Source organism: Tachysurus fulvidraco, chromosome 1, assembly GCF_022655615.1.
Source record: "Tachysurus fulvidraco isolate hzauxx_2018 chromosome 1, HZAU_PFXX_2.0, whole genome shotgun sequence".
Taxonomy (NCBI): Eukaryota; Metazoa; Chordata; class Actinopteri; order Siluriformes; family Bagridae; genus Tachysurus; species Tachysurus fulvidraco.
In genome coordinates, this window is record NC_062518.1 from 29,063,113 (window position 1) to 29,081,696 (window position 18,584).

The 18,584-nt window shown below is 35.4% G+C and overlaps 1 protein-coding gene across 2 annotated transcripts; it reads left to right on the plus strand.

Annotated features, from left to right (window-relative positions):
- The first annotated feature begins 6,711 nt into the window (after positions 1–6,711).
- sstr1b (somatostatin receptor 1b) lies at positions 6,712–16,086 on the plus strand. 2 transcript variants are annotated; one of them, XM_027169441.2, is made up of 3 exons: positions 6,712–7,020; positions 13,148–14,637; positions 14,734–16,086. In XM_027169441.2, the coding sequence occupies exons 2-3, from the start codon at positions 13,795–13,797 to the stop codon at positions 14,911–14,913; spliced, it is 1,023 nt and encodes a 340-aa protein (XP_027025242.1). In that variant the 5' UTR covers positions 6,712–7,020; positions 13,148–13,794; the 3' UTR covers positions 14,914–16,086. The 2 variants fall into 2 exon arrangements, with proteins under 2 accessions (XP_027025242.1, XP_027025241.1); XM_027169440.2 differs by having other exon boundaries at positions 6,715–7,020; positions 13,148–16,086.
- The last annotated feature ends 2,498 nt before the right edge of the window (positions 16,087–18,584 follow it).

Below are 18,584 nucleotides of genomic sequence, written 5' to 3' on the forward strand. Positions count from 1 at the left end.
AGCAACTCTTATTGTTTATAAAACATGCTTTATTAATAAAACTATATAATCTTGATTGCAGTTTCAGGATCTAATGCTACAAAATAGGGGAACGGTCCAAGGGATGTGAATACTTGAAACAAGATGCAACATATTGTGCATAGTAAGACAGTTAAATGGTGTGCTTCACTCAGAAAATCAGAATCAATGAACGATGACTTATTTAGCAGACGTCTAAAAGGAGATTAGTCATAATAAATTTCAGTGCCTCTGGTTCACTGAGTGAAGGCTTCATTATCCTTCATATCTCTTACCACATAATTATTACCCTCACATAAAGAGCTGCTCTGTAACAAACATGGCAAACAGGACTGGAATTCAGTATCTTGAATTTAGTTTGGTGTTTTTGATCTGGCTTCAACTTGTTTTGAAGGCCACAAGTCCTGATTAATGATATCACCCTGACACACTCATGCTGAGGGTGGTGATATGAAAAGATTTGACTGTGAATATGGTTCTGTCCTCTGCTGTAGAAACCACTGTGAGTAATGAAAAGCACAGCAGCTCAATCTGGACTGTCTCAGGATGCATTATAACAGAGAGAGTATTCAGAGCCAGGGTTTCAGAGAGAATGCAGAACACCAGGCATAGGTCAATTTCTAACAAAACATAAACCCCTTTGCTTCATTTGTGTTTTTTTGGTGAATGGGATTTTTGTCATTGTATTTTTTATATTTGTTTATTTATTTTTTTTAAGCTGGGTGGTTTTGGGGGGAAAAAAGTCCCACACTGCAACATGCTCCACCTGATCTTCTAGCACTGCTTGACTGCTCCCACCATCTCTCATTGAACAAGAAAAAGATTTATACACATCAGTACTCTTTGTTCCGGCACCTAAGCTGTGGAAGGAACTTCACCTAGATGTCTGAGCAACTGAGACACTGGCTGTCTTTAAATGACCTCCAAAGACCTATCTTGCAATCGGTTGCATGGTGGCTTAGATTTTAGCACAATTTTTTGTCTCATCTCCAGGGTTAGGGTTTTGATCACCACATTTTTCCTGTGTATGTGGAGTTTGCATGTTCTCTTTGTTCTTTTTGGGTTTTCAAAGACATGTTTTGTATGCTAATTGGCATCTCTAATTGTCTTTAATGTGTATGTGGATGCGAGAGAGCAGCATGCCTTTTGCATTTCTCTTTCTAATGACCGTAGAAGGCCCAAAAAATGGTATTTGTGCCTGTTTTGTTGTATCCATGCTCGACATAAAATTTCTTCATCATGCCATGCTCCACAGTGGTGCTAAATGATTTATATGAAGATAGACACTGGAATTTGTAGTTCATGAGTATTTCTGTTTTTACCTAGCCTGCTAAGAGCAATGTATTCATAGAAAAGCATAAAATGTTTTTTTTTAAAAAATATATCTTTAGAGTAAATGATAATATCAAACCCATTTTGCTCTCTGAGATGTCCAAAGTGATTGTATGTCTCACACTAAAAGCCATCACTTTTCAGGAAGTTTTCAGAAAATGGCACACTGGTAGGCTCGGGCAAGAGTAATAATGCTCACAATTTATTGTACTGCTGCTCAACAGGACCCACCGCTCCTCGTGACACATGAGAGATAAAGGACGTCTGATTATCCATTACAGTGAGTTTTTATAACCATGATTAAACACAGAAACTGAAGAAAGAAAATCATTGTCTATTGTTGGTTTAGTTACAATGCCCGATCATCTCCTGATCAGGATAACCGCACCAAGGTCTGCCTAAGCTGATTCTGAGCATTGAGTCTCACCATCTGGTCTCCAGAATATACGGACTCTCTAATATTTTGCAAAAATACTCTCTGGTAACAACATTTTCTAGTCACATACACCAAAGGTCAGAAGTACAAAAAACACCTTGTAAAATTTTCCATCACAGCCCTGACTAATGTTATATCATACTCACGGCCATAAAATAATTCATTTGTTTTATACTGTTTGAAAATGTTGGATAAGTCGATTTCTATTCCACTGGCAGACGGGAACACCAGAGTACTATTAAAAATGTTTAAAGGAGGGAGACCTGTCAAAGCATATTCACAGCTTTTTAACACAAAGAGGCAGATTGCTTGTTGACCTCTTGCATGATTATCTGTGATTTGAGTATTTCAGAAACTGCCAAATTCCAACAGGACAGATGTGGTAACTCTTAACAACCACTTTTTACAACTTGTAGTGAGCAGAAAAACATCTCACCATGCATAGCACACTTTGAGAAAGAGCTGTTACAAAAGCAGAAGTCCAAATCAGGTTCCTCTCCTGACAACTAAGACCAACAATTTGAGGCCACAGTAGGCTGAGACTCACTGAAACTAGACAGCTGAATATTGGAAAACGGTGGTTTTAAACTCTCTTCAACTGTCCAGATTGCAGACATTAAAACCTGTTTGAATTCAAACCTAGAAAATACAATAAGAGCCTTATTGCTGTTATTTTCTTCAGACCAGGTTTCAGAATATTATATTCAGAATATCAGTTGTGGGCTACCAATACGTGTGAAATAAGCATTTTTATGTTATTAACAGCAGCATCTCCAATGCTTAAGTTCAAAATGTCACACCTTGTACCTGTTAGTCAATTTTGGTATTGATCTTTTTTTCCCATTATTTTTTTTGTATTGATCCTCTATGTAGGGTGCATGTTATATCTACACACATTATGAAATGCTCAGTATTTTTTTTTTTAGGCAGAGAGTTATTTAGAACACTGTAAAAATGTGGTTTTATTAATAAAATATAGGGTTTTAGGTTATAAAAGGTTTCATTTCAGCCTCATCACTAGTGAGCACAAATTAATGAAGGGGAGACTTTTAGACACGCCGTATAATCATGCTCGTTAAATGAACTAAGTTCGTTCATGCCAACTGAGAGAGACCTGCCCTCAAATTAACTTCAGGATTTAATAAGTGCCTTTCCCCTGATGTGTCTGATTGCATATTAACTATGTTGTTGCAGCTGACCATGTATCAGGCTCAGCCATTTTCTGACAGTACAGAGGTCTAATGCTCTACTCACAGCAAACTAAACTCTCTATTATGTAAGCTGTCATATCACTAGTAGAATGTGTATACTGGCTTAGCTACAGCCACAGCGGGCTATTAGAACATGTCATTTGATGCCTGGGACATTAATTAAAGATCTCTTCACCTGCAGTTTTTCTTGCCAAGAACAGATGGGCTTCCACTGGGAGAAGAATCAATCTCGTAAGACAGGGTTTGCAGCAGCTCCAGCAGGAGTGGAAATGTAAATCCAGTCCAGTCAAGTATGAGCCTAGTCACAGGATTATATACTAGCTAATCATAGCAGTTTCTGAGCTTGCTATTGTTATTAGTTTTTCTCCTGATGTGAAAAGGGCTTGTTTAAACATACTCATCAAATGAGCACAGGAGGTGCCACACTCCCACCTTAAAATGAGCAGATGTTTCATCACTTTCACACCCACTGCTCATCTTCACACACTGTTACCCTGGCAACTGCTTCTTTAAATGACATTGTGTAATGCAGACCAAGACAACGTTGAAGACTCCAAAAATGAGAAGGTCATATATAATGTAGAAACATGATCAGACATGTTTGGGTGTTATTATATGAACACATGGAGAGAAAAAGTCCCAGGCAGATAACACAAACTTTGATTGAAATTCATAATGCATTGCGGTGTAGCTACAATTTCCAGTTATCATACAGAAACTCCAATTTAAGTCAGTTACAGGAAATAAAAATTAAGTGGGATGTATAATATGTAAAGAAGACCTTTATACCTGCTCATTTATGGAATTATACAATCAATTCAATTCAGTTTTAATTGTATAACACTTTTAACAGTGGACATTATCACAAAGTAGCAGTTCAATCAGACATTCATGTGACAGCAGCACAAAACATAACATCATGCAGAAACAGGTCAGAGGCTCCAGTTAATTTTCACACCAATTATCAGAATCAATAAATTGTGCAGTCTCTGTGACTGGATGTTGGTTCCAGATGGGCTTGATTGAGCATTTCATTACCCACAGATCTCCTGAGATTTTCACACACAACAGACTCTAGAGTTTACTCAGAATGTATCTGTATAATTGTATAAATTGTGCTACCGCCACATGATTGGCTGATTAGCTAACTGCACAAATGTGCAGGTATACAGGTGTTTCTAATAAAGTGGACGTGGGTGTATACTACTCAATGGTCATTGAAGTATGGACTTTGGTGCATGAATTTCCAGGAAAATTATAGTATATAAAAATAAAAGAACTGAGAATAATGAGAATATCTTAATGCTTAACAACACTGTAATTGATAAACAATGTTTTTTTGGATGCAATTTTATAGGTATTTGTAATGGTTATTTCTTTATTGGCAGAATTTACACTCTAATTGTTTTTTTTTCTTTGTTAAAAAGGCTGTGTTTTTTATATGAACTGCGGTGCATTACAATATTTTTCTACCACACCCACATAAGCAATGTAGACAAAGATATAATACACCCCACTTAAGCATGATGGATTTGTAGTTAGTCTGTTTGCTTTGCACTTACACACCCTTCTTGCACTTTCCCTCCTCCATGAAGGGTGCATGTTCTGTCTACACATGCTCAGGGTCTTCATGAGTTTTTTAAGCAGAACACATATTATGAAAGTTACATTTTAGCCTCACTGCTATTACAAACCTTATTAAGTACAAAATAATGAAATGGAGGTAATTAGACACTCTGTATAATCATTGAGGGCCCTCTAATGAAGGATTTAATAAGTAGGCTATTGCATTGTATACTGCATTATAGTGTATTTTAGTATTTTTTATATAAGCATGGTGGCTTTGTGGTTAATATGTTTGCTTTGTACCTCTGGGGTTGTCATATTCTCCCATGTTTTAGGGGTTTCCTCCAGGTATTCTAGATTCCTCACCCACTCCAAAGACATGATTTATGGATGGGTGAATATTTTGTAGCTGTTCATGGGGTTTGAAAAAAATGTAAGGATAACACAATTTACATTAAAAGGATTTATATTTAAGGAATGAAATATTGTGTTTTAAAAACCCCTCTTTTATTTAGGAGAAAATATATTGGGTTGTATGTTCAGACAGAAGATATAGAAAAGAATTGAACATAAGAATAATAGTGCTTCTGAGTGGTGGGGACTTAGTACTGGACAGCTGGTCTGTTCTTATCTTCAAGATGAAATTGAATGGCTTAACCATGAAGTGACATGGTGACAATGCTCTTAGTTGTGTGTGTGTGTGTGTGTGTGTGTGTGTGTGTGTGTGTGTGTGTGTGTGTGTGTGTGTGTGTGTGTGTGTGTGTGTGTGTGTGTCTGTGTGTGTGTGTGTCTGTGTGTGTGTGTGTTTGTCTGTGTGGGTTTAGCCTAATCTTATAACACAGAAGCACAGTTTATATGTTTTTTTTTTAAATATAGAGTGAAGTATGTAGATGTTTGACCATTACAACCAGATGTTCACCACATACTTTTTCTGGAAAGTTTTTTCACTAGATTTTGTGTAGCTTTAAAGATTTGTGTTCATTCAGCCACAATATAAGTCAGAGCAGGCACTGATGTCAGGAAAAGAATCCTGGGGGAAATCACTGTTTCAGTTCATACCAAAGGTCAGGGCTCTCTGCAGGACATTCAATTTCCTCCACTTCATCCATGTCTTCATGAAGCTCACTTTGTGCACAAGGGCATTGACATCCTGGAAAAGTAGTTGGGCTTTGTAGTTCCAATGAAGGGAAACTCTAGTGCTACAGCATAGAAAGACATTCTATAACATTAAGTGCCTATAGTATATATTTGTGGCAGCTATTTAGAGACCACATATGGGTGTGACGGACAAGTGTCCACAAAATATTGGCCATATAGTGTATAAGCATACTAGTTTCTCTTAGAAGACCATCTTCAGTTCCCCAAAATTTATGAGGGTGCCTCTGAAGTTTTTTTTTTTTGTATAGCAAAACCTTTATTGATACTGGACAATTGTCCTAGATTTATTTTGATTTGCTGCTTCTTGTGATCTACCAGGAATGTTTAATTAATTGTAGGACATCTAATGGTATCTGCTTTCACCCGAGCTTTCACAGTGACAAGGATGAATACATGCAATCACCAAATGTACATACTTATTGTAAATAATAATAATAATAATAATAATAATAATAATAATAATAATAATAATAATAATGTGTGATGTGATGTGTGTGTGTGTGTGTGTGTGTGTGTGTGTGTGTGTGTGTGTGTGTGTGTGTGTGTGTGTGTGTGTGTGTACCTGTTATGCATAATATCTGTTATACTGTAGGTACACTTACAGTAGTGTATTTGACTTTCTGACTTTACAGTATAGCATTCATAATTCTTTCCTTGCTCAGACAGGACTATGTTATTGGAATGGGTTAGAGGACAGGCATGGTTGTAGGTTTTATATTGTAGTGCGAATTAAATGCCCTCACATCTTAGGAGTATATGATAGTTGTAACCTTGTGAGTGTTTTTGTTTCTCAGTATATATATATATATATATATATATATATATATATATATATATATATATATATATATATATATATAAGCAAAGGTTACATTTTGGTTACTAAGGTTAGCTGTAGGCATAACTACATTGATATTTATTTCAATGGAAGGTCCTCATAAGGATAGTCAAAGTAAATATTAGTGTGAATGATACAAATAGAAAGAATGAAGGAGAAATATATATAAACCTTTGCACAGGCAAGGCATTTAGATTTCCAGGATGGAGGGGCAGCATGATGCTGTGTTTGAGAGAGTGTGTGTCTGTGTGTGTGTGTGAGTGAGTGTGTGTAAGAATGTTAGAGAGAGGGGATGCAGCAGCAGAAGACTGGCGGCTGTTTGGATGCACAGAAGCAGCGGAGAAGAGAGGATATCTCAGCTGTCTCCAGTCTCCAACATCCTGAGAGGAAAAGCACAGCAGCATAGGCTGTTTCCTTCCACACTCACTCATTCACATGCACTCTTATCTGGACCAAACAAGGTGAGTCATTTCTTTGATTTCTCTGGCCAATAAAAATATTATTGTTTTCTGTTTTCAGCAATTATTGACATGGACATTTGTCTTATAATGGATTTATACATGTATGGATATGCTAATATATGCTGAAAGACAGACCTGAAGAGTAAAAAAAAAGGGGATATCGATTAATTGATGGATTACTGATTACTGATGGGCATATTTTATGTGGACACACACAAAGGTTTCTTTAGTATCACCATTCTTCATTTGATTTTCTTCCCAAACAACAATTATTTCAGCTTTATTACAGTGGGCAAAGTTGTTAGAAGAATATTACTTGCACATTAATCATCTCTATACAGTAGCATTGTGCCCTGTCGGCAGGCATGAGATAAAAAAAAGAGACTATGCTAGAGTTGTCAGGACCTGAAATGTTTTTAAAGGTTTGTGTCTGAAGCTGTTGTTTGTACAGGACGGAACATAAGTGTCAGCCACATTTGCATGTAAATAGCAGCATGTACAAAAGACTCATCTGATGTCTTTCTTCCTCTTGTGCTGAATTGTTTGGTGCTTAGAAGCCGAGCAGGCTTTACACCTGAAGAGATAAATACTATGCAATCAAAATGGACAGAATTTATTATACTCTTTTATTTATTTATTATACTCTTTTTGAATCTTAACTACTGTTTTGTTTAGTAAAACAAATTTAATCTCCAGAGTTTACAAATCCAGAGAGAATCTCTTATCCTAGTTAGAGGTTAATAATCCAATAACTCAGTAGTTCTTCAGATGGATGAGGAGAGAAAGTGCCTATATCTTAGAGGGCCATATTGAATTTTTTATGTTTTTAATGTTTCTCATTAAAAATTCCAGATAAATATCCCTATCCATAGATCCATGTCTCAAGAATCTGTATTTTTCTTTTTGTAGTTGATTAAATTGCCTGATACTTGGACAGAACAGCAGGTGCGTTTATTTCAGCACTAGCCATTAACAAGTGATTTCGGCCACCTATGTCTTTTTTGTCTAAGTTGCATCAGTAGTGAATATTAATGAGAGTTCTTAAGAAACCGTAGAATGAGAGCCAGGTGGTCTTTATAATTTGTGTTAAGGTTGCTTGAAAGAAATAGAATATAAAGCAGAGACAGTTTCTTTAGAGTTCTTTCTTATTTTTTGCTGTTCTTTGAGAGCTTTAACTACTGATTTTATTCAGAGAACAGATGATCAAACAGTTACCATAATATAAGTTATTTTAATAGCCTGTGTGTCACTTGTTTTATTTTTTTTAGGTGCATTTAAACTTTTGTAATAAACCTTTTTGAATATTATGAGAAAATGAAAAAAAAAGAAAAGAAAAAAAAAGAAAAAAAAACCCCAGAAACCTCATTAAAGTGTTCAGACACTTTACACACTGATAAATAAACTATGTATATGAATGTCCCTATAAATTCTAGTAGGTGAATATAGATATTCAGCTAGGAAAACAAAGTTTAAAGTAATAAAAGATGCCCTGATCCCATTTATTTTTCAGTCTGACCCCTATAAGTTATATGAAGCATCAGGTGGGAAATAACATGATTTCAAGTACTCACCGGTGGAAGAATACTCCAATACTCAGTCTGGTGAATGAAGTAATTTTATTCTACATCAATTTCAAAATCAGTAACGTATTAAACTAATTTATGATGAAGTGGAAGACCAAGCAAAATTGTAGAATTTTTTGGCCCCAATAATGGATAATAGAGGCTCAAATAGCTCAAATATAACCTTTTAAGAGTATAAATAGCTGAAAGAGACAGTATAAAATGGAAAAGCAAGTGTAAGACCACAGCATCCTATTCTGCAGTGAAACCAAACGAATGTCTTCTTTGTGAATGAATTTATGAATGAGTGAATTGAAACACCAGCATAAAAAAGCCTATCGCAGACTGTACTGCTAGTAAGGCTGATAGATGATGGAATCTGAATGCTTTTCAGTCATGTATCTGATAAAATCCTAAAAAATAATAACATAAATAAAGCTTTGCCATTTAGCAGTTAAGCTTTTTGTTCTTTAATTTAATGGATTTGAGATATGTTACACTGAAGATGTGTGTATAAATAAAACATGATATTCTTTCACATAAATCAGTTTAATTTTTCATTTAATCAAAGTGTGGTGGATTGCATTTGTTCATAGCATCAAGACATTGCCACAATCATGATATTGCCACAAGGTGGAGTATAATCTCATTATATACTTAAAAAAACGTTTTCTGAAGACAAACTTACAATACACAAGTGTAACTGTGCCACATCTATTTCAACAAATATTAGCCTTTGTAACAAAAAAAAAATTTAAAGCCTAAAATATTTTTAAAGGTTTTTTTTATATAAGAATTTAAATGTCAGCGCATCACTGAAATCTGTAAGAGGAAATCTACAGGAGCCAAGTGAGAGATTTCTGAAGTTTGTGATGCAGCAAAGATTGGAAGGCATGTTGCATTAAAAAATTACAATCATACTTCAGTAACTGGTTTATCATGGACAGAGTCACTGTGGACACAGACTTACACACACATACACACATTCAGTTTTGGCATAGCCAACCCCGATGTTGATTTTTTTCAACTTTAAGCTTATCATAGTTTTGTTTTTTTGGTAGATAATTTTTCATTACATTTTAACAATTTATTTCCAGAAAGAAGCAAACATATCTGCCATTAGAATACAAAAATCTGAACCTTGACATTAGTAAAGTGTTTACAAACAGGTGAAATCATCTTTAAACCTGTAATATTTGATACTAGATAAAAGTGACTACTGATGATTGATTTTTCCCATTAAAGCTAGTAATCAGATTTCTAATTAGCCCTATAAATAGAGACTGTAATCATGAGAGCCAGGAAAGGGCTAATCAATTACAATAGGAAGAGAATAGTCTTGGTGTGTTTACCACATATGTTCATTATGACAAATAATGCCCAGTGAATACAAATTGGAAATTGAATACAAATGTTATTCAGAAGAAACAGATAGTGTTTTCTAAACAGATACAAATATACATATAAGATTAACAAGCCAATTAAGCCAATTAACAACTAACAAATATTACAAAATATACCTTAACACGAAATTTTATTATACAGCAAAATAAACCTGGACATTGCTGTTATTTATCATTGTTTAAATTAACATATGTTCCGTTATGCATTGTGGGAATACACAGTGCCACTCATTCACACTGTGAACACTTGAGAAATATGGATGTGTTCTGTAATTTAAACCTCATAATATTCCAGTAAGCACAGTTTAAAGCTTGTCTCCAACTACTAATTAGATGCAGCCACACACTGACTTTATTCTGTACTTTAATTTGTCTTTTGACAGCTATGGGAATGCATCCATAAAATATGACAACAGAATGATAGTATTGCAGTTAAAGGTACCGTAAAAAAGGACGTGATTGGCCTGCAAAAGCAGAACAGATTCATTTTTAAAGTTCTGTCCAGAAACTTTCATTTACAGAGAGTGCCATATGTCAAATGGTGTTAAGTAAATATATAGTATGGATTCACCAGCTGTCAATATCTACTGCCCCCACCTCTCTTTTCCCCTCTCTCTTATTCTATCTCTCTCCATCCTCCTCACTCTTTCTTTGTCTCTCTCTCCCTTACGCACTCACACACACACTCACACTGTCTGTCCAGTAGTTTGTATGGGGACACTGAATTTAACAAAAAATGTTTCTTCTTTGTATTATTATTATTATTATTATTATTATTATTATTATTATTATTATTATTATTATTATTATTAATGTTTTTTTTTTGTTTGTTTGTTGTTGTTTTTTTTAGTAGCACTACAGACATCAGTTTTAGCTAAATGTAAGTATCAGAACAACCATTTTTCCAGATGATTTTTATTGCTTTTTCATTGGTCACCTTCATAGTAAGATCAATCAGTATTGTCTTGAAAAATCATAAAACCTTGGAATATTTAATGCACATAATAAAGTTTATGTTATGAAATGTATAGGAAGGCTCCAATTAAGTTTTATTGCTGCAGTTAAGTTGTTATATTGTTTTCCGTTGATTCGCCACTCTGTTTGTGCTGATTCATCAAAAAAATAAATTAACATGCTTTTCAAATAAATTTCTGACAGCTATAACTGTATGATAATAAAGTCCCTTAGTGCTGCAGTTATGTCCATGCTTGGAGATAGAAACATCAGAATGCAGTTGGGAAGAAAGCGTGTTGTTACTTTCTTGTTCTCATATTTGTAATTTACCATGTCTTTTTTTTTTTAAATAATATTGCTATTGCAGCACTGATACACTCATTAAAGGAGGAGTGTATAATCTTACACAGAATTAAGGGCCAGTCTGAGTGAAGGACATTATTCCAACCAAGAAGAAGCTACAGGAAGAATCAGGTGTGGTTCCTGCTTAATTGGAATGAAAACCCTATTTGTGGACAAGATTGACATCTCTCCCTGCATGAGCGTTTTTGTGTTCTGGTGTGACATTGTAATACAGTATAAAATCTTGGACTTTTGTTGAGAAAGTTTTATGGCATTTGTTAATTTGCTGTTAGTAAAATCCTGAGTTGTTATCCTGAGATTATAAGTGTCACATTGGAAGTGGGGAGCATTGTTCAGTTTTCTGTCTGTGTAAAGTTTGCCATGTTCTGGGTTATCTGGCTTCTATCAACCTCCCAAAAACATAAATAAGAATTTATGTTTAAGTCCACCTAACATAATGAACTATAATCCAATTGGTGCATTTGTGAAAGTTTCTGAAAGAAGCCCAGTGTTATAATTCCAGAAGTTATTAATATTGGAAAAGGGAACTGTATTGCCTTCTGTGATCTTTTTTCAACATTCATTAAGAATCATGAATATTTGTTGGTGCATTATTGCTGTCTGAAAGCCGAAACATTATTCACTAGCCAAGAAATCAAGCCCAAGGTAAATATGCTCAAGTCACATCCCTGATTCTGTCACGTATTTAAATAAACGTGCTATGAGTTTAAGTCTTTCCAGCTTAAGTCTAATATGAATATTACCAACTAAAATAAATTTTGCTCGGTGAAAACAAATGATTTATACGTATTTGAAAGTCTGAAGTTCTTACTCCTTGTTTTATTTTCACAGAGGGTAAAAAAGTAAACACTTAATTAATTTAAACATTTAATACTCATTCAACAGGATTTTTTTAGTCATTATTGCACTGCTCTTTAAGCAATGACGCATTATCACTTGCTACAAGAAAAAAGTACTCTAGGAGCCTTTAATTCAAAACCGAGAAAAGTGATAAAGTTCCCCATTCTCTTGTGGATCCATGCTTTTTTTTATTAATTCTGTTTCTGTCGTTCACTCCCCTTTCTCGCTTTTATCACTGAACCATTACTGAGCTATTATTCACTAGAATTTCATGTTTGAGACTGTGCAGATGGGGTTTACTTTTTCACTTTCAACTTCCAATTTCTTCTAGCTTGTCCTTGTTTTTACTTTCAATTTCCTTGCTTCTGTCCTTTTGTCTCTACTGCTCTTCTGTAACAGAAGGCATCACTCCTCTACTCATCCAGTCAGTAGACAACCTATTGATATTTTAGCTACTGATGTAATTAGGTTTGTGTGGTCTTTTTTTTATTCTTTATTAATAACCTTAGTATTTGCTATTTTTGTAGGCCTCATTGACAGAGAGAAGGTGTGGAAGTGGTAGACTATAGTCCGCACTTCTCATCTGCTTTCTTGGATCAAATATTCATTTAGCAAACTTTCTTTTATCATGTCTTATCTCTGCAGCATGTTTTCTCCTTGTAAGGATAGACGTTGGTGTCAAAGGTGCTTCTGTGTTGTGAATGGGGTACTGTAATTTTACAGGTGGATGGCTGAGTAGACAAGTGCAGAGTGTGTGGCAGATTCAAAAATATGCATGTCTGACTGACGCATCATGCTCTTTCTTTGTTTTTTTGGTCTTCTCTCAGATGCACATAAATTGCTATACTGTACATGAATATTGCACAGTGCTTTTAAAAATAAATGCGGGATGTTTTGAGGGTTCCATTAACTTAAAATATGATTTCTTATTTTGTGTTGATTTCATATATTTTATATATGCAGCAAACAATAATGACTCTCTTTGTTTTTTTGTGTGTTTTACAGATGGTTTAGATGGACTAGTACAATATACAAGGCATAGAAGGAGAAAACATAAGAATTACAGATATGTGATTATCCATCCTCTGGATTCTGTGCCACTCTTTCCATCATGTGAGCAAAGACATAAATCATCATGTGATTGCAGTAAGAACCTCAATTCTCAACAAAAAGCCTTGTTCAGAAGACTGGACCATATTGTCAAGAGAATAACCACATAATACTCTGATTATTCAGCCCTAATTTCATCTAAATAGTGGAATGTGCTCTCACTGCCAAGTCTGAGTGTCTCAGAGCCACTCCACACCAAGCCTAGTTCACCAACACCTGCAACCTTCTCATATATGCACATAGGTTTATTTATCAATGAATGAAGAATGTTCAAGCTTGAAATTCCACAGATGGAATCATTTAGCTGGAGGAATTCAACTTGCTGCATGGTCCATTGCCAAAAAGTTTCAAAAATTGATTTTCCTGATGTGCTTGAAACAAATTCAAGTTTTGTAGATGAAGGATCAAATAAACACCATGTTTAAATCTCACTACTGTTACATTCAAAACAAAGATTTTTTTTAATAAAATGATTTAAAGATTTACGCAATATAGCTAGCTAGGTAGCTTGAGCAAACGTGGTGTGACAAAATCAGAATAAAATGGCTGAAGCTACAGAATATAATAACACTGAAAACACACTTTCTTCCACTGATTTTCCCTTTAATTTCACCATTGAATATGAGGATTTTCAGTCAGAGTCCAATGCTAGCAAGATCATTATCCCTTCTATCTATGCCCTAGTCTGCTGTGTGGGCATAATTGGAAATGCTATGGTTATATACGTCATCTTGAAGTATGCCAAAATGAAAACAGCAACTAATATTTACATTTTGAATCTTGCAATTGCTGACGAACTCTTCATGTTGAGTGTTCCGTTTCTGGCCACTTCGGCTGCGGTGCGTCACTGGCCCTTCGGATCGATGATGTGTCGGCTGGTCCTTAGCGTAGATGGCATCAACATGTTCACCAGCATTTTTTGCTTGACTGTACTTAGCGTGGACCGTTATATTGCAGTCGTGCACCCCATCAAGGCAGCACGGTACCGCAGACCAACTGTTGCCAAAGTGGTTAATGTCTGCGTATGGGGACTATCACTTCTCGTCATCTTGCCCATCATTATCTTTGCAGACACCGTTCCAGCGCAGGATGGAAGAGAAGACTGCAACTTTCTGTGGCCTGAGTCTTCATGGTCAGAAGCATTTGTGGTGTATATCTTTTTGCTGGGCTTCTTGCTTCCTGTGGGAGCTATCTGCCTGTGCTACTGCTTGATTGTGGTACGTATGCGAGCAGTAGGGCTCAAGGCAGGATGGCTACAGCGGCGGCGCTCTGAGAAGAAGATCACTGGCATGGTGCTACTAGTAGTTGCTGTCTTTGTGCTTTGCTGGATGCCCTTTTACATAGTGCAGCTCGTGAGTGTGTTCTGCCAGCCGCCAGACCCCATGGTGACTCAGCTGTTTCTCATTCTAAGCTATGCTAACAGTGGTGCTAATCCTATACTTTATGGATTTGTGTCTGACAACTTTCGCCGCTCTTTCCAGAGAATTGTCTGCTTCCGCTGGATGGAGAATGGGCCGGATGCAGAGCCGGTGGATTACTATGCCGTGGCCCTACGGCGCCAAACAACATGTGGTCCACAGGACTTCCCTAAAGAGTGCTGCTTAGCCTCTGATATGGTGTTTCGCAATGGGACATGTACCTCTCGTACCACTACCCTGTAAACTTTCCTCAGACTTTTCTCATAAGCAGACCAAAAAAACATGTGTTCCAGGAACCAGTTTTACTGTCTGTGTACAATAAGTACTTTAAACCACTTGATTTATTGTATTATATATGTGCTGTTAACTGATTGTAGTTTACATTCTTTTGTATAGGCTTCCTGATAAAACTTAATTATGATATTTTAAAGTCTTTTAGAAAAGTAGATATTCAGTATGTACAGTATTGCGTTAAATGAGGACATGAAGTTAATTGTTGCGAGAATAGAGGATGCCAAGGATAGAGTGTGGAAACAGATGATTTACTGTAGTGACCCTAAAAGCTGAAGGTAGCAGAAGAAGAATGTGCAATATATGTATCATGAATTAACATTAAATGTGTTAAATGAAAGTAAACATGTGTACAATATTTGATTTAGCATGGCATCACTAGGACAAAATGAGGTTAACAATATCCACACTGCTATTTGAAATCATTCTTTCTCATAATCAAGATGGAATAAGTGTTGTGTTGTAGGGTATGTGTTGTAGGACAATAACGTTTATGATTATGTATTAAAATGAGGAATGTATGTTTGCATTTCAAATCGATCTTTGGAGTATTTATATTCTTAAGTAAAATATGAATTACTTCCTGCTATATAGTATTTTACAGGTCAATAATTATTGGATGTGTATAAAGCATAATTACATACATAATAATCTACAGTATCTAGCTGGATTCTTGCTTGATTCACAGTAATCATATCTGATGTCCCCCCCCCCCCCTCACTATATATGTTTTTTATTCTATAAAATTCCTTTTCCTGAATCACACAGTCAACTCAGCAACTATGTAATGTTTTATGCCAAATTGTAAAACCAAGCTTGGGTCTTTTAGGTAATTTCCAATGCAAAACATGGCAGTTTTATTTTCTGGACAGCTTTTTTAACACACTGTATATAGTTTCCAAAGAACTGTCCCTGGGAGATATGAATTTAAGGACATTGCTTTTTGAGAATGGCAAATTAGCCACTTTTGGCTAAAAAGAGGCAGAACGACTAATAAATCATGTCTCACACTATGGTATATCTCTGCATCTTTCTGACAGGGAAGTCGAGATGTGCTGCTATTTGACTGTCAGAGTTGACTATAAAGATCATTGTGTGGATCTTAGAGAGTCTATGTAAAAATAAGACAAGCATGTGTGCTAAACCTCTGGACGTTCTGGTCTTGATTTACTTAGTATACATACAAAAGCATGCACACCCCTCCTGTCAATGCAAACAGATTATTTTAGCACCTGTATTGTGATATATTGGGAGTGATACTAACTCAAAGATTGACCTTTGCATGAACAAATTAATACCATCAACAAGCCAGTAGTAAATTTGCAGAAGCCAATTTCCAGGGAACATTCTCTCCATCTTACTCAGAGCAAACAACAGACTAAACAGCAAGTAAGTCCATATTCTCACATGCTGAGGAGGCGCAGACATGTGTTCTTCATTCACTAATTGGTGCTATAAAAATGTTTAAAATTTATCAATAATATACCATATATTATCAATGTATTGTGTTATAGCATTACAATATACACACAAATAATGTATGTTACCTTTACAAAACAAATAAAAACATCTATCCACATCATGATCTATCCTACACTCAGAAAGTCCATGATTAATAAGATGTCACTAGATACCTTGCTTTTTTGCAAGCTGAATATCATATTAACAAGTACAGATTTTTTTTTCATATTAAATTAAGTATTATAAAGCCAATCCTAGTACTTTTTTTAACAGTTATTTAGTTGTATTTCTGTGTTTTAAAACCAGTTTTCCAGTAATCCTTGTATATTAGTATATAAGATTAAGTAATTCTAACTTCTTACAGTTTGTCTTCAGAAATAAAAATGAAATCAGAAGACCATGTGTGAAACTTATTTAATGAACAACATAACTGAAATATTGTTTCATCAAGGGAACATCTGAGATTCTGTAGAACTCATGGTTCTTAAGAAGTAGAAAGATGTGTCCATGGCTTATTGGGGAGAGGCAGCTGGGTTACCATATGTCCCGCTGGTTATAATAAAAACCCACATAACAAGAAGAGAGACAAATTGAAGCCAATAGGAAAACACAAATCAAGCACACATGTTGCACTTAATGTGGCTATAAAGACAAAGAAGGAGAAACTCTTTTACATGTTAAATGTGTTAAAATGATTATATGAGTTACTGAAGTAATAAACCTTTTTTTGCTGAGAGTGATTTGTGAGAGCATTAACAAGAGCTTAACAATAATGTTTTTAGTGAAATTGAAACTATGCTATAAGAAGAGCAATGACATGTTTGCAATTTTAATAGTTTAAAAGGCACACACAAAGTTAAAAAAATAGCAAAGTCTACCTACAAAATTCTGCAATATCTACCTCTTTTACTTCTACAATTCACTACAGGGGTGAGCATTAAAGTTCCAATTCTCTGTGTTATATTCTCACCGCTCCACCATATCAGCACAATATTGGCTGTTTAATTTAATTTGTGCAGTTCATTAGTGGGTCTGCATATTATCTTTACATATTTATCGCCTCAAATTTATTCCTGCATAAATACTGCATATATTGAAAAATCAGTGAGCATTTTTGGAGGAGGGAGATATAATGAATTAATTATGCATGAACTTTTATGCTTTAGGCCTTTATGGACTTTGTGGTCTGTTGTAATTTATGTCCAAGTCAATGCTTATGCTTCCTTTCATCCTGGACCTCCAGGACACGTTCCTTTACTCACTTTCTTTATATTACTAAAACTAATGGATTTTTTTCCTTTTGCTTCATTCTAATCAAGTACTAATAGCAAACACCCTGTGACTCAGGTGCACAGCCTCAAATTTCCCACAATGTCTTTATCGCTTCCATGTCCTGTAAAGGATTTGAGGAAGTGGGTTTGAGACAGTGAGTAAAATTTATCCTTTGATTTTTTCTAATCATGATATTGTTATTGTTAAAATCTACTGTCAATTTTCACATCTGGTTTAATAATCATTCTGACATGATTGATTGTGTTCCCACTGGCAAGTATTTAAGACATTGTGTAACAGTATGGATACTGTTGATGCAGTGTAATTTAGAGAAGAATCTTACAGAACCTCCATATTCACAAATATAGAGCATGTGTGAACTGATTTGTCAAATCTTTCCAAATTTTTGTGTCTGAGCAAGATGGTGAATTTATTTGATCTGCGAGCCTCAAAGTTGGACAATGAAAAGGATCAATCCCCAAACTGGTACTGGAACATCTGCTGTATGCACTTACAGAGCCTTGCCCTAACCGCAGAATACTGCCATTAAAAATATATTTAATACGTCTCAAAGGTTACACAAATGCTGCAGTCTATTCACATTCTTCTTCTATCAATGCACAAATCCAGCGAGAAATGTAGAAACCATTTTATTCAGAACCACACAGTGCAGTGGCAGAAAGAAAAAGTTTATAGAAGACTCTGCTGAGCAGTTTAATAGGATGATGGGTGCCTTGAGTGTGTTTGAAAGCAGATTAGAAGAACTGGCAGCTGGCAAAGGGCAAATAAAATATCTGTTGGCAAAAAATGCAACAGTAGATTGAAGTCCAGTGCTTAAGGGAGACTGGTACAGCCGTCTTACATACAGAGAGGCCCAGATATACCTCCAG